The 23,217-nt window shown below is 53.4% G+C and overlaps 1 protein-coding gene across 11 annotated transcripts in view; it reads left to right on the top strand.

The window, feature by feature from the left end:
- TEX264 (testis expressed 264, ER-phagy receptor) overlaps positions 1 to 21,171 on the top strand; it is a 42,263-nt gene extending 21,092 nt beyond the window's left edge. For all 11 annotated transcript variants that reach the window (XM_060204573.1, XM_060204581.1, XM_060204582.1 and 8 more), the window contains 2 exons: positions 16,538 to 16,706; positions 20,576 to 21,171. In XM_060204573.1, coding sequence (XP_060060556.1) covers positions 16,538 to 16,706; positions 20,576 to 20,868 — 462 coding nt within the window. In that variant the 3' untranslated portion in view covers positions 20,869 to 21,171. The remainder of the gene's footprint in view (positions 1 to 16,537; positions 16,707 to 20,575) is intronic.
- The last annotated feature ends 2,046 nt before the right edge of the window (positions 21,172 to 23,217 follow it).

Raw genomic sequence — 23,217 nt, 5'->3', positions numbered from 1 at the left:
TGTTCAGTCCCCACCCAGAAGTGAGCAGTATTCTGGTAAAACCAGTAGGTGAATACCTGTCAGGCAGACCTGGGATCTGTGCCACAAAACAGCGGAGTGAGGAAGAGAGGGGGTCCAGTGTGGACACTGTGGCCAGGTTCTTTCAGGGTAGCTAACTTCAGGCAGTATCTGAGAAGATCTGCTGACTAGAAGTGAAGGTTCTAGGTATGAAGGCAGGGGACTCACTGGGTCCTATGTGTGACCAGTGTTTAAGACCCAGGTTTAAGCTCCCAGCCACCATATGGAAGTGCCTGGACTGGGAAAGCTTCCTGAGTGCTGGACCAGTGCTGCAGTGTCTCTCCTCCCCACTCTTGCTCTCTCTCTCTCTCGCTCTCGCTCTCCTTTTGTCTCTCACTCTCGAAGAGAAATAGAAGGGGGAAAAAGCCTGGGGGAATTGGAGTCATGTAGACACTGAGCCCCAGAGATAATTATGCCTGGTGTCAAGAAGAGAAATCGTAGCAAACATGAGCTCGATCTGAAGGCAATGGGAAGTCACTACTGTTGCAGCCAGGAAAGTGACAGGGCCTGCGCGGCACCTGGAGAAGACGAGCTCTCCCGCCCCGAGGTAGGGTAGGTCCTGGACCTTGGGGCCTGATGGCAGTGCTTCTTAGCAGGCTGTGGGGGGTCCAGGTGTGGATAGGGGCAGCTTGGACTGGCTGGGCCGTGGCTGTAGAGATGCAGACCAAGCGAGAGATCTGCAGTCTGTTGTGGAGGTACAGCTGATGGGACTGTGGGTCTGTAGAGAATGGGAGGAGTCCCTGGGGCCTAGACAGTGGACAGGTGTGCAGTGAGGGGTGGGGATCTGAGGAAGGACCTGGCTTGGGAGCAACAGCTCTGTGGGGTGTGTCAGCAGTGGTGTGTGCGCCACTGGTAGTCGAAAGCATGTTAGGTGTGTGGATGTGTTTGGGGGAATGAACCCATTGACGGCATTTGCCCTGGGAGCTGGCCTCTGACTACGCAGAAGATCTAGTCACCATGACTGTCACAGTCAGTAGGGATGTGAACTGGCCACATTTCAAGGAACCTGTGTCTTTTCTTTCGAGCAGCCTGGGGAAAGGGACAGACAAGGCCTTGGGGATAGAAGTAGGACTGGTTAGGAGGTAGAAGATCTGGTGTCAGGCTGGGGGACAAACAGATGGGCTGCTGAGTCCCCAGCGACGGCTGGCCTTGGCGGTCAAGCAGAGAAGAGTTAGAGACGAGACGTCGTGGGAGGGTGGGGGCGTGGGGGGTGGGCAGAGGAGGGTTTCCTTTGTGATCTGGGTGCTGGGGAGCCTGACTGCCCTGGAGGATGAAGGGGTGGAGAGGGTGAGGTGGGAGGTGGGGTAGCCAGCTGGTGGTGATAGCAGGGAGAGAGATGCACAAACCCCCTCTCCCCCCCACACACACTCACGGCCCTGCCATTTTACCTGAGGACAGACTCCTGTTTGTGGCATCCTCCACCACACACACACATACACACACACACACACACACACACACACACGGCCCTGCCATTTTACCTGAGGACAGACTCCTGTTTGTGGCATCCTCCACCACACACACACATACACACACACACACACACACACACACACACACACACACACACGGCCCTGCCATTTCCTGAGGACAGACTCCTGTTTGTGGCATCCTCCACCACACACACACATACACACACACACACACACACACACACACACACACGGCCCTGCCATTTCCTGAGGACAGACTCCTGTTTGTGGCATCCTCCACCACACACACACATACACACACACACACACACACACACACACACACACGGCCCTGCCATTTCCTGAGGACAGACTCCTGTTTGTGGCATCCTCCACCACACACACACATACACACACACACACACACACACACACACACACACGGCCCTGCCATTTCCTGAGGACAGACTCCTGTTTGTGGCATCCTCTACCACACACACACATACACACACACACACACACACACACACACACACGGCCCTGCCATTTCCTGAGGACAGACTCCTGTTTGTGGCATCCTCCACCACACACACACATACACACACACACACACACACACACACACGGCCCTGCCATTTCCTGAGGACAGACTCCTGTTTGTGGCATCCTCCACCACAGAGACTCATCTGCAGGAGCACCTCCTGGGAAGAGACTTCCTGGGTTCCAGACCTCAGAACAGACCGTGTGGCATGTGGTGTGGTGGCAAGCGACTCAGCCACTAAAGCCTTTTCCTGGCTTCAGGGGCTTATTTTTAGACACCTTTGTCCAAATTTCCCGGCCCCTGACAGCTTCACAAGTTGCCTGGTTTTGACGTCACCTCTTTGATGAAAGCCCTTCCTCCTTCCTCCTCCTCCCATGGGAGCCTGTCAGCTGTGCTCTGGGCTTGATTCTCCTGGGGTGGGGGTCAGAGTAGGGGGAGTAGCACGCTCTTCCCTGCCTGGGATGAAGAAACCAGGGGTGCTGGGGAAGAGAGGCTCCCCTAGGAATGTCTGTGAGGCACGCTGGCGTGCACTGGGCCACCAGCTAGAGAGGGAGGCCAGGCTGCCTACAGTGGAGGCCTGGATCAAGGTTCTCTGCTGGTTTGGGGGCAGGGCATCATCTGCTCTGTGTTTACCCTAAGATCTTGTATCCTAGTAACAAAAATGGGTGAAAAAAAGGGACTCTTGAATTTTTTTTTCTTAGCCTACAATGGACAGGGAAGTGGCCCTGTGCCTCTTAGCTCAGGAAATAGAGGAGGTTATAAAACTACCTCAGCCTCTTCACCTCTGCACTGGAGCCAGAGAAATTCTACTGTGACTCTGAGCTCTTCTGCTGGCTCTGCTGGCTCTGACTGCTGACAGTCTTTAGGTGTGTGTGTGTGTATGTGTTGCTGCTGTTGTTGTTGCTGCTGCTGCTGCTGCTGAGATACTTCAAATGGAATGACAGCACTGTTAGGAGTGAGAGAAGGCCAATAACCCTGCTTCCAGGAATGGGGAGGGAGGTCTTGGCTGGCTCCCCTTCACCTCCCCAGAGGGCGAGGTAAGGGGCAGGTGTGGTGGTCTCAAGGAACTCTGGGTCAGGAAGGTGATGGGGGTAAGTAGCTGCTGTCCTGGCAGATATGCAGATGCTTGAGCCCAGGGTAGGATTAGTCTCATGGAACAGTAGGTGTCTTGGGGATGACTAGGAGGAACTCAAGGGAAGCCTTTGTCAGGCCTCAGCGGGGATCTCAGAAGGATAACTAGATTCCAGCCTTGTGCTCAGTGCCCCAGCTTTCCTGCCAGTCTCATCCAGCTGGACAGCCCGCTGAGCTGAGCTGCAGATGCAGAGCTCTGCCTTTCTCCAGATGGGACCCAGGTTGAGCAGTCTGGGATAGCATGTGTGTGTGTGTGGGGGGGGGCTCTTTGGGCACTGTGTGACTGTTGGTCTCTGGAAGCAGCTTTGTGAAGTTTCTCTACCAGAGTAGAAGAGACCATGCCCTGAGCCCCTGGAAGGAGCTGGATCTTTTGGCACCTACAGGAGGGAGCTGAGCTTCCTTGACATTGCAAGGCCACAAAGGAGTTGGGGTCTAGGTGTTAGCCCCAAATAGGCAATGTTCCCATAATTCACCACATAATGGACTCAGTCTTAACAGTTGTCCAGGGAAGTCTTAGGTCATGCAGAGCAGAGTGGGACTGAGTGCGAGACCTGGAGTCCAGGGGTGTGTATGCGCCTGCCTGGTCGGGGTGTGTGTGTGTGTGTGTGTGTGTGTGTGTGTGTGTCAGGAGGCATGTCCTGTGTCCTACTCTTTCCTTCCTGAGATGACCCCAAGGATGCCGGGAGCTCAGAACCTGAGTCGCGTCTGCCTGTAGCAGTCGGCAGCGAGGTCATCAGCCTGGCCAGCCAGCTTCTCTGTTCCTGACGCCCCTTTTCCAGCCTGTTCTCCAGGAGTTTGCAGCCAGAGGCCTTTGTAAAACGTTTGGGCATCTTTCCCTGAGTCTGGGGAGACACAAGACATTTTCCTTGAGGAGGGTGGGTAGTTGGCAAAGATCAGAGATGAGACATATGTTCTCTGTCCACAGAACTGGAGAGAACTGAAGTAGGTATAGTGAGAGGGGCAGGGTAGGGGGCACCCTGGCGATAAGAGTTCTGGGTTAGTGGGGTCAATGGGATTGTCCTGCCCGGATTTTAAAGTAGGCGGGCTTCCCAGACTGCTCTGAGGCCGTAGCTTAGGGCCTCTTTTCAGGTGCCTTCATGTCACCACATGCACCCGGCCAGAGCTGGAAACGAGGGCTTGGGGCTGCACTCTTACCTGTTTCAACTCGAGTAGCTCAGCTTCTGACTTTCACGTAGCAGATAACCTCATAATTTGTATTTGGAAGACATCTGAGACTTAACTGCTTTGAAAACTTCTGTCCTAAGAGAGGTACACAGCTGGGCTTGTCCTGCCTGCCCCTCTCTGCCAGCTCCTGGGACACTGTAGCAGCTGCAGTGTGAAATGAAACTGAGAGGCTCAGGCCATAGCCTTGTGCAGGCAGGGGCAGGTGCTCCCAGAAGAGGAAGTTGTTTCTGGGGAAGCTGGATCTGGATCATTTAAATGGCCCTCCATCATTTAAATGGCCCTCCATGCCTTTTGCCACTCTTCCTGCCCCAAGAGACTGAAAATTTGTCATGAGTTTGAGATACCATTGGGATAGGCCTTAGTGGTAGCAGCGGTAGGCAGGTAAAGTTGGAAGCTGCTGGTCTGGTAGCCTGCCTGGAAAGCCAGAGGCAGAGGGGAGGAAGAGCCCAGATGCCCATTTGCCCAGCAGAGGCTCATTAGGGGAGACCTTGGCAGCTGCTTCCGACAGTGGAGGCACTGAAGATACCCTATGGAGGGAGTCATAGACCCTCACTCTCAGTGCCCAGTTCCTCTCTAGCACCTCCACTGCTAATTGGCTGATCACAGCTCAGGGAGTTAGGGCGCTCTACAGTACAAGGAGCCCAAGCTGGTGACAGGCCCCTTGAATTCTTCCCCACCAGTCTCCATGCCTAGGAGAAGTGGAGTAGGGAGGGGAGAGGGTTTGCTGGGAAATCAGAGCCATCTTTGTGGGGTGGTAGCATTTGGGCTGAGTCTTGAAGAGCTGATACCACGGCCTTACTAAGATGATGGAGCAGATGACGCAGAAGTACTGATTTGGGTGTGGCTTGTACAGCCCTGTGACTACAGTGCTGGGGAGGAAGAAAAATTTGGGCCCAAGAATTGAGGCTGGTTCCTGTAGACTGTAGGGAGTTACTGATGGCAGCTCTGTAGATGAAGGACTTCACCAGGTCTGGGCTTTGAAACAGAACTTGAGCTTGGGAAGAAGTGGAGGGAGAGCTGGAGACCACAACCAAATTCTGAATGTAAGTAACAGAAGTGAGCTGAGAGGTGGGGGTAGATAGCATAATGGTTATGCAAAGAGACTCTTGTGCCTGAGGCTCCAAAGTCCCAGGTTCAATCCCGACACCACCATAAGCCAGAGCTGAGCAGTGCTCCGGTTAAAAAAAAAAAAAAGTGAGCTGAGAGTTCATTATCAGATACCTTCAAACCAAGTGAAATATCACTCCCCTTCTCCCACAGCCGGGTCTGGCTTCCCTGACTCCCTAGGGAGCTCCCCACCCTCACCCCCCATGGATGTTGAGATGTGGGACACACAAAGGAAGCTGAGCCTCTCCACTTCTCACCCCCACTCTCCTACCACAGGACCAAAAGCACAAAGCCAGCCTTTGCTGGGGCAGGCGTGGGAGCCACCACTCTCAAAATACCAGCTTGGATGTGGCAACTTGGCAGCCCTGTAGGACCCTGGGAGCTGAGGCTTGTCTGGATAGTTCTGTGAGGTTGGGCCATCACCTATCCAGTGCCGCTAGGACTTACCAAGGAGGAATTTTGTTGCTTTTCTCCAGAAAACCTGGAGTTTGGGGGATAAGGAAGGGAAGAGAGATTTCCAGGAAGTACCTCCACCTCCAGAGCAGAACAACTCCAGCCTTTAACAGAGCCTCAGGCTAGCTGTCTAGTGTGTGTGTGTGTGTGTGGGGGGGGGGTCCAGGTAGCAAGGAGTGCCCTGGGGCCCAGCATCCACAGCCTTTAACAGAGCCTCAGGCTAGCTGTCTAGTGTGTGTGGGGGGTCCAGGTAGCAAGGAGTGCCCTGGGGCCCAGCCTCCACAGCCTTTAACAGAGCCTCAGGCTAGCTGTCTAGTGGGGGGGAGGGTTCAGGTAGCAAGGAGTGCCCTGGGGCCCAGCCTCCACAGCCTTTAACAGAGCCTCAGGCTAGCTGTCTAGTGGGGGGGAGGGGCTCCAGGTAGCAAGGAGTGCCCTGGGGCCCAGCCTCCACAGGCCCACTTGAGCATTTTCCATACACAAGGACCCAGGTTCCGAGCCTCTGCTCCCCACCTACAGGGGAGAAGATTTATAGGCCGCGAAGCAGGTCTGCAGGTGTCTCTGTCACCTTCCCTATCTCCCTCTCATTTTCTCTCTGTCTTATCTAGTAAAAATTAAAAAAAAAAAAAGGAAAATTGGCTGCAGTTGATTCACAGGACCAGGACTGAGCCCCTGCAGTAACACTGGTGCCAATTAAAAAATAAATAAATAAAGACTGCCTGGCATCCCTTCCTGGGAAGTGAGTAGCCTCAGAGGTGTGCCGGTCAGAGTAAGAAACGTTGGGTCTTCACCTCACCTACTGTGTCTGCTTTCCCATCTCCTTTCTCTCCTCTCTTTCCCCACTGGCCTTCCTGTCCTTCCCCTCTGGCACTTTTTGATTCCTCTGGCTCCCAGGTGCTTGGCTTCATGGCTCCATCTGCACTGAGCAGCCTTCCTGCTGCTGGGTAATCACTCACATTTTGTCAGCTCAAAGTCCTTGACTGCAGTCACCGCACAGACTGGCTGGGTCTCGTAGAGGCGTCCACTATGGCTCCTGTCACGGTAGCAACATCTCTGGGAGGTGGTGGGGCCTCTGCTCTATTTGGAAGAGGATTGGTGGAATCCCAGGGCTGAACCCCCAAACTCCCCATTGGTATTCAACCTCCACTGTCCTCAGTCTTTGGTCCTATTTCACAGGGTTCAGGAAAATCAGAGCAGTACTGAGCTGGGGCTGGGTACTGACCATTGGAGCGCCGTGGAAAGGAGAGGCTGGGTTGGGGTGTCCCAGTGTCCATACGGCACTGCGACCCCTGTGCCTGCTTAAAGGGAATCACCCTCCCCTGCCCCTCCGTGCCACATCCCACTTTGGTCTTGAGTGTTGCCTCAGCACCCTGCATGCACTGCTCAGGAAGACAGAGCCCGGCTGTGCCGGAATCTGAACAGAGGTGTAAATTGCATGGCAAGCCACCGGCTCTGAGGTGAAAATGAAAAGTCTCAGGCAGTGGCAGCAGCAGGCACAGCAGGCAAAGCACCCCGCCTCCCCACCCCTCTGTCCCTCACACCTTCTCCTTCCTTCAGTCTTCCCCAGGCTGGCCGCATGCAGGCTTGACTCTTCTACCTGTCTTCTTCCACGCAGGGGGCTCCCACACCAGCCCTGGGGTACACCCAGCTCTAAGACAGCCTTCTTCTCTGGCTTCCGCTAGATTTTCCTTTCATCGTATTTTCTGACTGGCTTGACTGGTGCACAGAAAAATCGGCTGCGCTTTTGTTAATTTGTGGTTTTTCTTTTGTGTTTTGCCAGAGCACTGCACAGCTCTGGCTTGTGGTGTGGGGGATTGAACCTGACTTCAGAGCCTCAGGCATATGATGTTGTTTAATATATATTTATTTACTTATTTGTTAGGAGAAGAGAGGGGGAAGGAAAGAGACAGTGAACCCTGCTCAGTTCTGGCTTAAGATGGTGCTGCAGACTGTGACAGACTGAGGTGTCTTCCCAGCCCGATTTGTAATTTTTCTATCTGTGGTAGTTTCACCACTGATTTCTTTCTTCTCCTTCTTCTTTTTTCTAATTGGGTTATCTCTGGGGCTCAGCACCTACACTACAAATCCACTGCTCCTGGTGGCCATTTTTTCCTTTTTTTTTTTTTTCTTTCAGTTTTGATAGGACAGAGAGAAATGGAGAGGGAGAGGAAGAGAGGAAGACAGACACTTGAAGGGCTGGGTGGAGGTGCACCTGGTTGAGCACACAGGTTACAATGCACAAGGACCCGGGTTTGAGCCCCAGTCCCCACCCGCAGGCAGCGGGCGGGGGGGGGGGTGTCATGAGTAGTGAAGCCGTGTTGCAACTGTCTCTCTCCCTCTCTGTCATCCCCTTCCCTCTGCCCTTATACTCGCTAACATGTGCGCTCAATTGGGTATGCTACCATTGGGTCTTTTTTTTTTTTTTTTTGGGGGGGGTTGTGTGATTGATGGTTTATAGTAAATCTAGTTGTTGGTACATGGGTAAAATTTCTCAGGTCCTCCTCCACCACCCTGCACCAGGACCTGAGAGCCGCCCACATCCCCAGAGTCCTTTATTTTGGTACAATACACTCCTTTTTTAAAAAGCATACAGTTGTCTTATCTTTATTTATGGCAGAGTCTGGGGCCTTGCGCATGCTCAGTTCCACCATTCTTTGGCCTATTTTTATTCAAAATGAAGAAGAGACACCACAGCACTGGAAACCCTTTAGTGCTGAGGCTCAGAGTTGGGCATCTCATCTTGTCCTCAAGGCCTGGGCTACAGTCCCATCACCATGGGAACACTGCAGCACCAGCCACACTCAACAGGTGGTGGAGTGATGCCCCCTTCCCTCTCCCTCTCACTTTCTCTCTCAGAAAAAGGAAAAAAAACAACACCACAACGAGAAGTTGACCTTGGAGCAGTGGAACCACGCATGTGCAAGGCCCCCGCGGTATAATTCATCGTATTTTTTATTTTATTTTATTTATTTATTCCCTTTTGTTGCCCTTGTTGTTTTTTTTATTGTTGTAGTTATTATTGTTGTTGTCGTCATTGTTGGATAGGACAGAGAGAAACGGAGAGAGGAGGGGGAAGACAGAGAGGGGGAGAGCCTGTGAAGCGACTCCCCTGCAGGTGGGGAGCCGGGGCTCGAACCGGGATCCTTATGCCGGTCCTTGTGCTTTGCGCCACCTGCGCTTAGCCCGCTGCGCTACAGCCCGACTCCCCAATTCATCGTATTTTTATTCATCTTGTCCAGCTCCTCACTTCTCTTGAAGTCATGTTCTAATTTTATAGGTGGGCAGATTAAGACCCAGAGAGCTGCCTCTGGTTTGGCAATAGGCTCAGGTTCTGGGCTCCTTTCTGTTGCTCTCTCTGCTGCTTATTGTTGTTGTCTCTGCTCCTGGCAGCTCCATCTCATTCCTCGTCTCCTTTCCCTGTCATTTCAGGACCTCGTCTCCCTGCGAGGAGGGGAAAGTGGGCTCTTTATCCTGCATGCATCGCTGGGTTTCCCAGATCTGTCTCCTGCTGTTCCCCCCCCCCCCCGGTTTAAATTCTGGGTCAGAGGCTGTTGAGACCCAGTGGTGGTGAGATGGAGCCTGGGAGAGGGAAGTTGATGGAAGTTCGGGGCAGAATAATAACAATGTGCCACACTGTAGTCGCAGCCCCGCAGCGCCTCCCCCTTCACTTTGCACATTCCATGCAGACCGGCTGCCCGAGGGGCCTCCAGGGTCTAAGCCCCCATTCACAGGGACTGCTGTGTGCAGGCGGTGCGTGTCAATGGCTGTGTAATTAAAAATGAGCATGCCTCACTTCACCCAGTGAGGAGATGCCACCACCTCGGGTGGTGTGCAACAGCTGTTTATTGCTGTGTTGCTACCCAGCTGTCCAGCCTAGAATGGAGGAGTGAGTTGGATCAGGCGACGGAGGACCAACAGCATACCTAGTGCTTGTCTCCCAATGTGAGACAGGAGGCAAGAGACATTGAAAGAGGGACGGAGAACCAGAGCATTACTCTGGCTCATGTGACACCTGCGACCGAACTCAGTACTTAATGCTTGAGAGTTCAGCGCATTATCCACTGTGCCCAGGCAACTAAAATAAATCTGAAAAAAGTGACAGAGCTAGGTGGTGGTGCACCTGCATGAGTACACATATTACGGTGTGCAAGGATCTGGATTTAAGCCCTTGGTTCCCACCTGCAGGGGGAATGCTTCATGAGCGTAAACAGTACTGCAAGTCTCTCTCCTTCTCTCTGTCCCTCCCCTCTCAGTTTCTGTCTCTAGCACTCTAGCAAAAAAAAAAAAAAAAAAAAAAAAACAACCACTGACCCAGGAGGTGACAGAAGATAAAGTACTGCTCTCAAAATGAGTTCCTGGATTCAGTCCCTGGTGTGCTATGGTGATACTCTAGTTCCTTCTGCCCTCCTCACCTCCTCTTCATCATCTTCCTCTCCTCCTCTTCTCCTTAAAAAATAAAAATTATATATATATTATTTTTCTTATATTTTATTTTATTTATTAATGAGAGGGATAGGAGGAGAGAGAAAGAACCAGACGTCACTCCGGTACATGTGCTGCCAGGGATTGAACTCAGGACTTCATGCTTGAGAGTCTAACACTTCATCCACTGTGCCATCTGCCGGACCACTATTTTTTATTTTTTTGAAAGAATGGATAGAGCAGACATCTTCCCTTTCAGGGCTTAAAACTCTGGTAGAACATATATGAGCCAGTCCTAGGCCTGTCCTTTTTGTGGATTTAAGAGGCTGCTTAGCTCTGAGCAGATACAGTCATTGAGTTATCTGTGGGCTCTACCTCAGTGTCTCCCTGGGCCTGGTATCTTCTGCCTCCTACCCTCTTCCCAGGGCCAATTGATGCTCTATAAGCAAAATACCAAATGAGGGTAGTTCAGGTTCCTTCTTCCTCCTTCTTTTTCCATTCCTTGATTCAGTAAGAACTGAGTGAACTGCCTCAGTCTGCCAGTTTAGCCTCTTGGCGAGATCCCTGAGTTATATAATCTTTTTTTTTTTATTTCTTTATTGGGGGGTTAATGTTTTACATTCGAAAGTTGTTGTTTTCTCCAGGCTATGTTGTTTTCGCCGGGTTATGTTGTTTTCAATGGGCTGGCTTCACGGGCGGGTAACAGACGACCAGGGACTCATGGTTGAGCTGTAGGCAGTATCTCTTTATTCATGCAGGACGCAGCACAATCTAAGACGAGCTAAGCTAAACTCAAGGTACAGTACTGTAAAACTCACAATGCTGTCTTTATATATACTTGCCAAGTAAGGTGGAAACAGGATGTGACATAGAGAGGGTGGAGAGAAAAGTGACTGGTGAAAATCAGAGTGTGACAAAGAGGGGGCAGATTAGGCGAGAATCCTATCACTGAACCACAAATGCCCTGGAGGGAGGGTGGAACTTGTTAACAGTGGTTATGTAAATAGAATGAAGTGGTTATGTAAATAAAATAGTGTTAAGCAGGGGGGATTTAAACCAAATGAAACAGAAGGGGTCTCATGCATACCAACAGACAGTAAATACAATAATTTGTACATAACATTTCTCAGTTTTCCACATAACAATACAACCCCCACTAGGTCCTCTGTCATCCTCTTTGGACCTGTATTCCCCCCCCCCCCCCCCACTCCAGAGTCTTTTACTTTAGTGCAATACACCAACTCCAGTTCAGGTTCTACTTGTGTTTTCTTTTCTGATCTTGTTTTTCAACTTCTGCCTGAGAGCAAGATCATCCCATATTCATCCTTCTGTTTCTGACTTATTTCACTTAACATGATTTCTTCAAGCTCCATCCAAGATGGGCTGAAAACGGTGAGTCACTTTTTTTTTTTTTTTGAGCTTTTTTAAAAAGCTGAGTAGTATTCCATTGTGTATATAGACCACAACTTGCTCAGCCACTCATCTGTTGTTGGACACCTGGGTTGCTTCCAGGTTTTGGCTATTACAAATTGTGCTGCTAAGAACATAGGTGTACACAAATCTTTTTGGATGGGTGTGTTGGGTTCCTTATGCTATATCCCCAGGAGAGGAATTGGAGGATCATAGGGTAAGTCCGTTTCTAGCCTTCTGAGAGTTCTCCAGACTGCTCTCCCCAGAGGTTGGACTAATTGACATTCCCACCAGCAGTGCAGGAGGGTTCCTTTGACCCCACACCCTCTCCAGCATTTGCTGCTGTTACCTTTTCTGATGTATGACATTCTCACAGGAGTGAAGTGGTACCTCATTGTTGTCTTTATTTGCATTTTTCTGACAATCAGAGACTTGGAGCATTTTTTCAAGTTGTGTGGTCTTAATGTTTGCCCATCCGCCAGGTGGGTCCAGCCTGAGGTAAGGAGGGACTGTATGACTTACTGCCAAGGTAGCTGAATGAGTAGCACCATGCAGCCTTGTCTGTGCTGTTCCTTCCCTTGCCATCAGCCACAGTGGGCCAGTGGGTGAGCTGGCATTGAAGAAAGTGCTAGTGGTTGGTGTCTCTGGGAAATTCTTACACTGGGTAGAGGCCAGAGCTTCCCTCTTACTTCTTCCTGTGGGGAGTGCAGGTTGGAAGGAAGTCTTGGAGGTGAATCTAAGGAACTAGAACTACTCAATCCAATTTCTAGAAGTTTCTGGTGGCATCTTGGTGTGATTGGCTACCTTCTTCCTATTAGGTGGGGAGGTCTGGGTGACCGCATTCCTCCCAGCTTGGGGAGTAGCCTTGTGGCCCCTCCTGAGACAATGAGGATGAGCTGCTCTGGGCTGTGACATAATCCGATGACCTGTGGCTTCATTGGTCAGAGTAGGTCCCCTCCTCAGTGATACTTCCTTAAACCTTGGGCTGTGTCCAGGGCTGGGAGGACTCCAAGCAGAGCCACCCTTTACCCAGAGTGACTTTTACCTGGTGTCCTTGGCCCTGGGCAGTCTTGCGTTCAAGGGCTCGCTGGGTTGGCTGGGGGAGAGGCAACTGGCCCGGCCTTCCACCAGTGCTTTTCCAGTACTTAGCGGTGCATCGACTTGCTGCTCCAGCTCCAGCTCTAGCTGTGCAGTGAAGACCTGAGAGCCAGCCCATGGCTACCCTTGCTCCCTCGATACTGCATCTGGCTGTGAGGGAAAGGGCTTGTCCTCTCTGCCTGCTCACCCAGGGGCAGGACGTACATGTGGCCAGCCCTGCCCTCTAACCTCTGTCTACAGTCCTCACTGGACTCGCTGTTGCTCACTGGGCGAAAAGAGAAAGACTTTCCCAGGAAAGCTGCCTATGGAACTGGGTTGGAAGTTTGAGTCTTTGCCTTCTTCCAGCCCCTTCTCTGACCCAGCCCGAATTTTGACGGACCCAGCATGTGTTAAAATGATTTGGGACTGAGCCATCAAGGAGATTTTAATTAGCTCCATGCCTCCCTCCAGCAGGGAGGGCCAGGGGCCCCCAGGTGGTGGGGGTAGAACTGGGCTGAGCTCCCATATGAGGCTCCCCCTCCAGGGGACCAAGGGCAGACTCAGGCAGCTGGCATTGCCTGTGTGATGCTGTGAGGAGGGAGGACTGGGCAGGGAAGGAAGGGCTATGGAGCCAGGCCATGGTTTTTTCCCCTCTCCTCTCTCTCCCCTATTCCTCTGTTCTCCCTGATGGCTTTGAGATGAAGGCGACGACAAGGATGGAGGATGCAGTTTCCATGGCAACAGGATGTCCACAGTCAGGCAACTTCAGAGTTGGGCTCTCTGGAGGAGGCAGATGCGCAGAGCAGCCACAGAGCTTCCTCCTGCCTGCCAATGAGGGGGCTGGCAGAGCAGGTGGCACAGGGTATCTGCCTGGTGCTGCCCACCCTGGTGCCCACCCCAGAGGAAGGGTAAATAGACACACTGCTCCTGCTTCTGGTACCTGTTACTGCTAATTCCTGTTACTTCCAGGAGGGAATTGGGGCAGGTTGTTTGAGTCTTGGCTGGGTTTGGGGTAGGGACCCCTTGGCCCCCTTTTTGAGTTCCAGGGTGAGCAGCTAACACGCCTCTTCCCCAAAGCCAGTGGGGATGTTGCCCTTGACACTAGTTGTCAGGGCGAGGTACCTGATGGCCGTGCAAAGACTTCCCTTTGGATTTGGTTTTCTTTCCTTTTTCTATAGTTACTGGGGTTTCACCACTCTGGGGTGACTTTTCAAGTGGGAAGTCATCGAAGCTCCCCAGTACTGTGGTGCAACAGAGCAGGTGCCTCCCAGGTGAGCTCTGTCACCTAGCCGTTTGGGACTTTGTGAATACCCAGAGTGTGGGCGTGCTGGCCAGGCCAGGCCCTAGCAGCCAGAGGAGGCCTGGACTTGCTTTGGCTGTTTGATCCTGATCTTGGTGAGATGGCCCAACTCACAGAGTGGGGCTCAGGTCTGGCAGATGCCTGTCCCCAACTGCTGGCATTGGTGGCACCCTGGAGCCTTTGTAGTTCCTGCTTCCTGTGGTGTTCTCAGCAGCCTACTCTGAAGACCAGAGCTGCGGTGAGTGTGGGGGCAGTTTGGAAGAGCTAGGTAGCGGTGTATTCAGACATAGTTGGAGCTGGAGACAGGGTGAGGTGCACACCCCACCTGCTAAGCCATCTTCGGCCTGGGGTTGGAGACATGAGCTCAAGAGATAACCCGAAGAGCAGCCAGCTTATTTTAAAACCAGTGGACACAAATCATTAGAAGTGGTGACTGACGCTGGAGGTGTCAGTGTTAGGACACCCCTTTCTGCTTTTGAGCCCATACAGACTGGGGGTGAAAGGCCTTCTTGGCACCCTCATGGAGTCCGCGGCTGAGCTGCAGCCCCACATGGCTTCTAGACACACCCTGCTGGTGGCTGCTGGGCATCTTGACTGGTAAAGATCGCTCACTGCTCACTCTTCTTTTTCTTTTTTTTCAGTCACCAAGGCTTCACCACTCCAGGCTGACTTTTCAGAGAGACACTACAACAGAACTGTATTTTCCTACAACACAGTGAGGCCAGGCTTGGACCTGGGCTGTACATATTTCATTTTTTTCTCTCCCTACCAGGACTTCACAGGAATTTCACCCCTGCATGATTCCACCACTCCTGGCAGACTAATGTTTTTGTTTTTTCTTATTCTTCTGTTTATTTATTTATTTTTTTTAGATAGAGGGTAAAAGGCATAAAGGGAGAGAGAGAAGGAGGAGAGAGATCACAGCACTGCTTCACTTCTCATGGAACCTTCCTTTGCATGGTGCTCCCATGAGCTGGGTCCTGGTGCGTGACAGCGTGCTCTTTCTAGGTGAGCCGTCTCCTGACCCTGCTTCTTTTTCTCCTCTTCTTTCCTCCCCATCTTTCTTCTTTCACCTTTTTAAAGATTTATTTTTATGAGAAGGAGAGAGAGAATGAATATGTGTAGAGTTCTGCTTCAGCGTATTCAGTGCCGGGGATCAAAGCCAGGGTCTTACTCATATGAGCCTGGTTCTCCTGCCTGCTGAGCCACCTCCTCACACAAGGGGGGGTCGGGGGAGGTCACTGTGAGGCCTCACCATTTGGGGATGCCTAACCCCAGCCCCACCCCTGCTCAGCTCTGACTTATGATGGTGCTGGGGATTGAACCTGGAACTTCAGATCCTCAGACACAGAATCTTTTGCATAACTCTTTGCTATCTCCCCTGCCCTTGGGATGGCTTTTTCAGACAGAGACTAGAGAGAAAGAAAGTGGGAAAGACGCCACAGCGCCAAAGCTTCCTCCAGTGAGGTGGGAGCAAGGGTCACGCCTGGCTCTCATGCGTGGCAAACCGGGTACACCACCAAGTGCACTGTGTTGCTGGCCCTCCTCACTCACTCTAATTGGGAGCGGTTCCCCAGTCCTAGAGTTCGCCAGACAGGCTGACGAGCGGAGTCCTGGAGTGGCTTTTCCCCACTGGGTGATGAGTCTCTCATTACTGCTAAGTGGAAGGCTCATTGCAGAACTCACGGTGAGAGCCGGGCGGGTGCTATAAATAGCTGTGTTGTGAAGTTGGGTGAGCAGTGGCAGAGCGGGGCTTGTGGTCCTTTTTAGTGGGGACTGTGCTACATCACAGGAAAGGGGAGGCAGGCTGCAGGTGACCCTTGTTGTTTCTGTTCCTTCATGTCTCAGGGCATCTCTGGTATTTGTCTGTGTTGTCGCCTGTGTCCAGACAAATTGGAGTGCCCATCTTGGGCCTTATAACCCTGTGAGCTGGTACTCTGGAACATTGGGGAGCTGGGTGTCATCAGTGACCTATCTTAACTGCCTCTCCAGCCTAAGGTCTGCCTCCTCCTCACTGAGCAAAACTTTGGACCCAGGTGGGAGAAGGGAAGGGAACTAAGCACATTTGATAGTGTTGGAGTAAGGCATAGACCTGACCTAGACTGAAACAGGAGCAGAGGAGAAGTTTAGTTGGCCTGGATTCCCTGTCCGGGACCTGTAGGGAACACATTCAGTAAGGACAGAGGCCAGAGCCATAAGGGTCAGCAACACTGGCCTCTCCTGAGGGTCAGTCTACCTGTTGTCCTGGGTGAAGAGGAACTCAGGACCAGGTGATGGAAAGTCCTGTAGGCTAAGCTTTGACTTGGGTGTCTGGGACCATATTTATGGGGTCTGTGTCTTGGGCAGGTTCAGAATACTGACCTTCATGGATCTATGGGACCAGTGTTTTCTGAACAATTTGTTGGTCCCAGGTCCCAGGTGTACTTATTGTCTCTCTACTGCAAGGAGCGGAAGCTGTGTGCCCACCCCCGACTGGAGATTTACCAGCAAGACCAGATCTATTTCATGTGCCCTCTGGCACGGCAAGGAGACTTCTATGTTCCTGAAGCAAAGGAGGCAGAGAGGAAGAGCCGGGCACCTGCAGAGGCTAACGATGCCCAGACGGATGGCACGGGTAAGGCGGGGTGGAGGATGGAGACCTGAGGGAAGCCCCTCTCTCTGGACCTGGAGAGGCCTGGTGGAGGGGTCGTCACTGTGTGCGTCCAGGCTTCTGCTGAAGGAGGCCCACCTAGCCCAGCACCCACAGGTGGAGCTGCCTGCTCCCAGCACATGGATCTTGTAGAGGTGCATTTACATGTGTTGCCCTTGGCAACACAACGACAGAGACTTTGTCCAGATTCCCTTCAGATGAAACAGGGATGGATACCCTTGGAAACAGACCACAGACAGCTGGGTGCTCATAGGAAGGGGGCTGAGGCAGCATCACCGTGGCGGGACTCACCACAACGTCAGATTGACACTGAGCTGCCAGGCCGAGAGGCCACAGGATGTGCTCTTCCATCAGCATAGGGCTTCCACCTAGGCAGCTGCTTTCTTTCTGCCAGGGGCACCCAGAGAGGGTCACGAGGCCCTTCTGCCTGGTCCCTGCCACCAGTCAGCTTTCATACCCATGTCCCAGCTGGCAGGTTGCTTACTGGCCCTCAGTCTGTCCCCCTGCCATGATCTCTTGTGACCCCTGACTGACCCCAGGAGTTTGGCAGAGCCTTTTGTGATTTTGGGAGAGCTGTGACCTGTTGTAGTGACTCAGTGCTGGGAGGAGAGTGACTGCCCTGTCCATGTTCTTTCTTAGGAGACTCCCTTTGTCCACTAATCTTCAGTAGCCAAGGTCACTCTGGAGAGGCATGTGCTGGCAGGAAGGGAGCTGGTGGGCTGGGCGGCACTCTCTGCTCCCTGTGGGCCGTGTCCAACACTGTTAACTTCATCCGCTACTTAATTACCTCCATGGGGCACCGCCCCCACCCGCCTGGTGATGCCCGGCAGACACTCCTCGGTCCTCACTTTGGACACACTTGTGCAGCATGAGGTCAGCAGGCAGCTCCCAGGACAGAAAGGCGGAGTGCCTTGACCTTCCTATGACCTTCCTCTGTTGCCTGTGCCACCCTCCTTTACCTACCCAGCCTTCCTCCCAAACACTGCCTGCCAGGGTTTTTGAAGGGCTGCTTGGCACCCACTACAGCTGGCTGTGCCCGCAGCTCCCACGCCCCCCCGTTCCTCGGCCTGTCCTCCCCACCAGCCTGCCCGCCCCCTCCCTGGTGTGGGGGGCTGAGGGGTCTGCCCACCTCTGACAGGCTACGCCCTGACACCGGGGCGGGTTCCGGAGTCTGCCTGCCAGGTGCGCGCCACTTCCGCAGCAGTGTGTGGTGGGTGCCTGACTGCCCCAGACTTGGCCTGTCCCTGCCTGCCTCCCTGCTGAGGCCCCAGCTTGGGCTGAGAGGTGAAAGGGGGTGATTAGCTGCCTTGTGCCTGTTATTACATTGATGTATTATTTAGCTCCAGAGAGACGATGAATATTTGATTTCCTTCACTGGCTGTGGGCAGTGTAGGAAAAAGGGGCTGGGGTGAAGGTGGCAGCTTTATTCCCTGCCCCAGCAGCCCTGGGGAATTAGACACTTGCCTGGCTCCTTCTGCCTGAGACACAGACCCAAGAATGGGACTCCTGTGTAGACCTCAGGGCAATGGAGGGTGCCATTTTCCTGTCTTCGACTCCTTTGCCATGTCCCCGGGGACTGTCCTCATCACAGCGTACTGGGACCTGACCTGCAGGGGTATTCATGCGCCTTCTTCTGACCACTCCTTTCCTGGGAGCAAGCAGGCAGGCTCCCATTACCCAGGTCCCAAGAGAGCCATTGGGTGGGTCTGTAGAATGTGACAGGTTAATGGGGCCAGTGAAGAACCATCACCTTCCTTTGCCCCTGCCTGACCTTCAGTCCCTGGAGCGCTAATCATCAGTTAAGAAGCAAATGAGGGCCTAGAGTTCTGTCCCAGGGTCAGAGGGCAGCAGCCCAGGAAGCAGCCCAGGATCTTGAATGCATTTGCCCTGGGAAGTATGACTGGGGCTCCAGCGAGAAGGGAGCCGTGGGGGCCCCGGGAGATGGCTCACCTGGTAGAGTGCACACTTAGCTATGCTCAGAGCCCCGGTTACCGCAGGGGGCACCTGCACAGAGAAAGCTTCCCGCGCGGTGGGCGATGCTGTGTTATCTTCCTTCTCTTTTCATAGTCATCTCTCCCTTCGTATATTGAGAGAAAGGAAGGAGGGGAGGAGAGGGAGGGAGGGAGACGTAAAGAAGAAGCCAGTGAAATCGCTCACTTGAATAGTGTGCCGTTTCGTCGTGTGTGCCCCACCACACTGAAGGAAGCTCTGGTGTTGTCTCTCTCTCTCTCTCTGCTTCCGTCATCTCTATCTAAAGTAGAGCCTACCAGGCAAGAAGCCCCAACTATAACCCTGACGGCAGAAAACCACTAAGGAGAGCTTCTTGGACCAGTTGCCTGGCACTTTCAGGGCTCACTTCACCTCTGCCAGTAGTGCCCACTTGACGTCAGGGCTGGAGGTTTGGGGGACAAACCCTAAATCTCCCCACTCCCACCCTTGGCCCCAGCTGAGTTCCAGTAAAAGTTGTAGGCTGACTCTAAACAGTTCCCAGCTGCACCTGGCTCAGTGCACTGTCGCCATGGAGACAGGATCTAGAGAAGCTGACCATCCTGCTCTCACCTGTGATACACACACACACACACACACACACACACACACACACACACAGGAAAAGCCCCACAACCACAAGTGCATACAGTGAGCCTGGACTCTGTCTCCCCCACCCCACTGATCTGAGGGGCTGTTCCTGATTGATACAGATGAAGGGTCTGCTTGCACAGACCGGGTTGGAGGTGGGAGGGGCCTGGACCCTCCCCCTAGCCGAGTGCTGTCGTGGGGCTCTAACCTCAACAGAGTGCTCTCGTGATCCTGACTTCTGCCTCGTAACTCAGAAACCACCACTGGCTGGAGGTTGGCCGGGGAGGGTGAAGCCCCTCTCAGTAACCCCAGAATAGAGAACACTTCATTCCAGGGTTTGGATGGTGGCGCACCTGGTTGAGTGCATATTTTACAATGTGCAGGGACCCGGGTTCAAGCCCTGGTCTTCATCTGCAGGGGGATAGCTTCATGAGTGGTGAGGCAGGGCTGCAGGTGTCTCTCTTTAAGTAAAATACTTAAAAAATAACATTCATTCATCCCATGGATGGTGGGTGGGCACAGAATTTTGGTGGGTGTGCTAGGAACCTAGCCCCTGTGGCCCTAGAATTCTGTAAACAATTATTAAACCACTAATAAAAGCAATGCGCATAAGCAATAAAAACATCCCAGAGCACTCCTTCATGTAACTCACTGTACATTTCTTAGGACTTCTTCATTCACTCCTGCTACGTCCTCAAGTTAGGGTTCAGTATGGGCCTGAGGCTGGGGTCAGCTGACTTCCTGGATATCCTCTGCTCCTTGGAGAGCCCTACATTGTGGGGGCGTGACAGCAGAATAGCCTGCTGGTCCAGACCCCTATTCTGGGCCTCCTGATCGCACCCTGCTACTGTAGCTGGCCCTGGATAGTCCTCTCTCCAAGCCTGATGGGTGGAGGAGGGGACATTGCTCGAGTCTCTTTGTTCCACCCTTAGCTCCTCACCTCAGGGCTGAGTGGCCCTTAATGGACTTGGGTAGGGGTGGAGGCCTGGTGGTCCAGGAGCAGGCTTTGTGGGAATGCAGGGAGCTGAGGCTAATTCAGGGCAGGGGAGGGGTGTTGCCTCTCTCTGACCTGCCAGCACAGCCCCTTGGGGCAGAGGGTAGAGAGAGGGTAGCTGGAATGAGCCTTCTGAGGTAGGGCGGCTTTCTTACTGATTGAGGAGCCTAGTGGGGGTGCAGAGTCGCCGGGCTGCCGATGGAGCCTGTTCTCTGGAGGGGGACGGAGACCCACTAACCTTTGCTTTTTCTCCCTGACCCAGGAGCTGACACCATGAGTGACACAAGTTCCATAAGCCTGGAGGTGGGTCCTGGCAGCCGAGAGACTTCAGCTGCCACACTGTCCCCTGGGGTGAGCAGCCGTGGCTGGGATGACGGCGACACCCGCAGTGAGCACAGCTACAGCGAGTCAGGTGCCAGTGGCTCATCCTTTGAGGAACTGGACCTGGAGGGTGAGGGACCCCTGGGGGAGCCAAGGCTGGGTCCTGAGGCTGAACCTTTGGGGGCTGCTAAGTGGCTGCGGGAGCCTAGTACCCCTGAGAAGGGTGAGGAGTAGCCCTTGGTCTACACCCTTCCATGGTGCAGTCCTTAAGGAACTAGGCTGACTCTCCAGCCCTATTCTTCCTCTACTTTCCTGGCCCAGCTTGGGGCCAGGGGCCTCGGGGGGGCACCTGACTTTGGCCACCCTGGACCTCTAGCTATGCCTTCTCCTCACTGTCCGCTCAACTCCTTGGGACAAAGGAGCCAAGAAGAGTTTTCTGCACTCAGCCCCCAAGGCTGCCACCCCCGTTACGTCTTTTTTCAGATTCACATCAGAGCTTCCAAGACCCAGAATAAAGCAATTGATTTTCTTGTTTCACCTTGATCTGGACTGTGCATTTGTTGGTTCATCTTTGGGGAACCCTGGGCAGACAGGCTGGAGGCAGGCAGGAGTATCCCTGGCCAGAGGAGGGGAAGGGATGTGACCCCAATTACCAGCTGCCTACCCTCTCTCCCCATCACAGCAGCCCCAGAGGCTTCCCCAAGCTGTGAGTGTCCTCCAGAGCTCAGGAGTGGGGGCTTACAACCTGCCTTTGTCTGCTTCCAAGGGACGCCTTTATGCCTGTGGCTTGAGTGTCCCTGTGCTCATGCTGCTGTCTGCCCAGCATGGGAGGATGTATCTGCAGTGCCCGCCGGTGCCTGCGTGAGCCTGCACACACGCACACACGCGTGCCCCTGCCTGGCTCTGTGTGTGTAACCACAGATGATTCTGCGGCCGGTGGTTCTGGGTGAAGGAGGACCAACTGAGCATCAGCGTGAGATTGTGGCTGGGTGTTGATAACTGGTATGTGTGGATGCTGGCTGTGTGTATGACCGTGCGTGGTTGTGTATTAAAGGACTGAGACTGACGAGAAGCATCTCTAAAGAGACTTGTCTGCATGCAAACTGCGTGTGGTTGTGTGTTTATGTGTAAATCTGTGCTTTTCTTTATCCTTGGTGAAACTAGAGTCCCATGCTCTTGTGTGTCCATGAGCACAGTTACGTCTATGTGGACATGTCCCCTTGTGTATCCACATTCTGTGTATGTGGCTGTGCCTGTGTGTACAGCTGTGTGTGTCCACATGTAAAGTCACGCATTATGGTAATGTCTGTGCGGCTGTGTGTGACCGTGTCCGCACGTGCGGCTCTGTGTAAGGCAGAGTGCTGTCTGTGTCCATATAAATGCATGTCCAAGTGCCACCATGGTTCAATGCAGCCCGCTTGCTGCAGGCTGTGCCATTGCCTGGTCTGTATTACGAGGCCTCTCTGTGTCCTTTGTGTTGCCATATGGCTCCTCTCACCTCAGCACCCTGTGCACTCGGCCCCTGTGGTGCAGGTGTCCAGCCTGGTGCTCCCAGACTCTCAGCCAGCCGGGAAGGGTGAGAGCGCCGGTGGAAGACAACGTCTGTCTCCCCAGTCTTGTCTGGCAGCTCTGAGCCCTCATCTTGCTGCCACCTCACCTCCCATTAGTGATGGAGTTTGTGTTTGTTTGGGTTTGATGTCTTTTTCACAGCTGAGCTCTTTCCAGAGCATCGGGCGCTGTGTCTGGAGAAAAAGCCTGTCCTTTGCGATTCCTCATTTCCAGCTGCCACACACACACACACACACACACACACACACACACACACACACGGGTGTGTATGCCAGAGAGGCCTGTGCCATTAGTGTGTGTATGAGCTGCTGACACCTGTAGAGGGAAGGGCAGCACCCGGGGGGGAGCTCGTGGAGGGAAGTCCTGCCCCCTTAGCGCTTAGTATGTGTGCGTGCCGAGGGGCAGACAACAGATTCTGGAGCTAAATCTGGGTGTGTGTCCTACCCACCCAGCCCTGCCCAGGGGCATCCTTCCCCATCCCGCTGCAGGGAGGGGAGAAGTCAAGAGCATCTTCTCAGAGCTGTCCTCCCTCTGCCCAGGCTCCAGCTCCTGCTCCCTCCTACGCAGCAGCCAGCCAGTTTCAGGAGCCTCTACACACTCACCGCTCCCCTCCCAGATGCCCCTGCCAGCATCAGCGTGTCCCTCAGACTGGACCCTAGTCCCTGGCCCTACAGCTCTATTCTCCACCCCAGGTGAATAGCTCTCACACCAATACCCTTTGGACAGTGGGGTTGAGTGAGGGTGAGTGAGGGTGAGTGGGGAGAGGGCAAGGGCAGGTCAAGGCTGGGGTGGGTGGGGAGGGGAGAGTTAGCAGCTTTAAAGGTCATCTGCAAGAAGGAAGTGGAAGCCCCATTTTCTCCTGACCTTCCTGTACCCTGCTCTCCTCCCCCCCCAACATGGCTTCCTCCTGGTGACTCAGGACCCGGCCCTCATATGTACATGCCCCCGCCCCAGGCCTGGCATGTGGATTGACATGTTCATAAGTGAGGCAGGCAGGGGTGGGGGGGCAGTGGT

The sequence above is a fragment of the Erinaceus europaeus genome, chromosome 12, assembly GCF_950295315.1.
Source record: "Erinaceus europaeus chromosome 12, mEriEur2.1, whole genome shotgun sequence".
Lineage (NCBI taxonomy): Eukaryota > Metazoa > Chordata > Mammalia > Eulipotyphla > Erinaceidae > Erinaceus > Erinaceus europaeus.
This window is presented reverse-complemented; position numbering and strand designations above follow the sequence as displayed.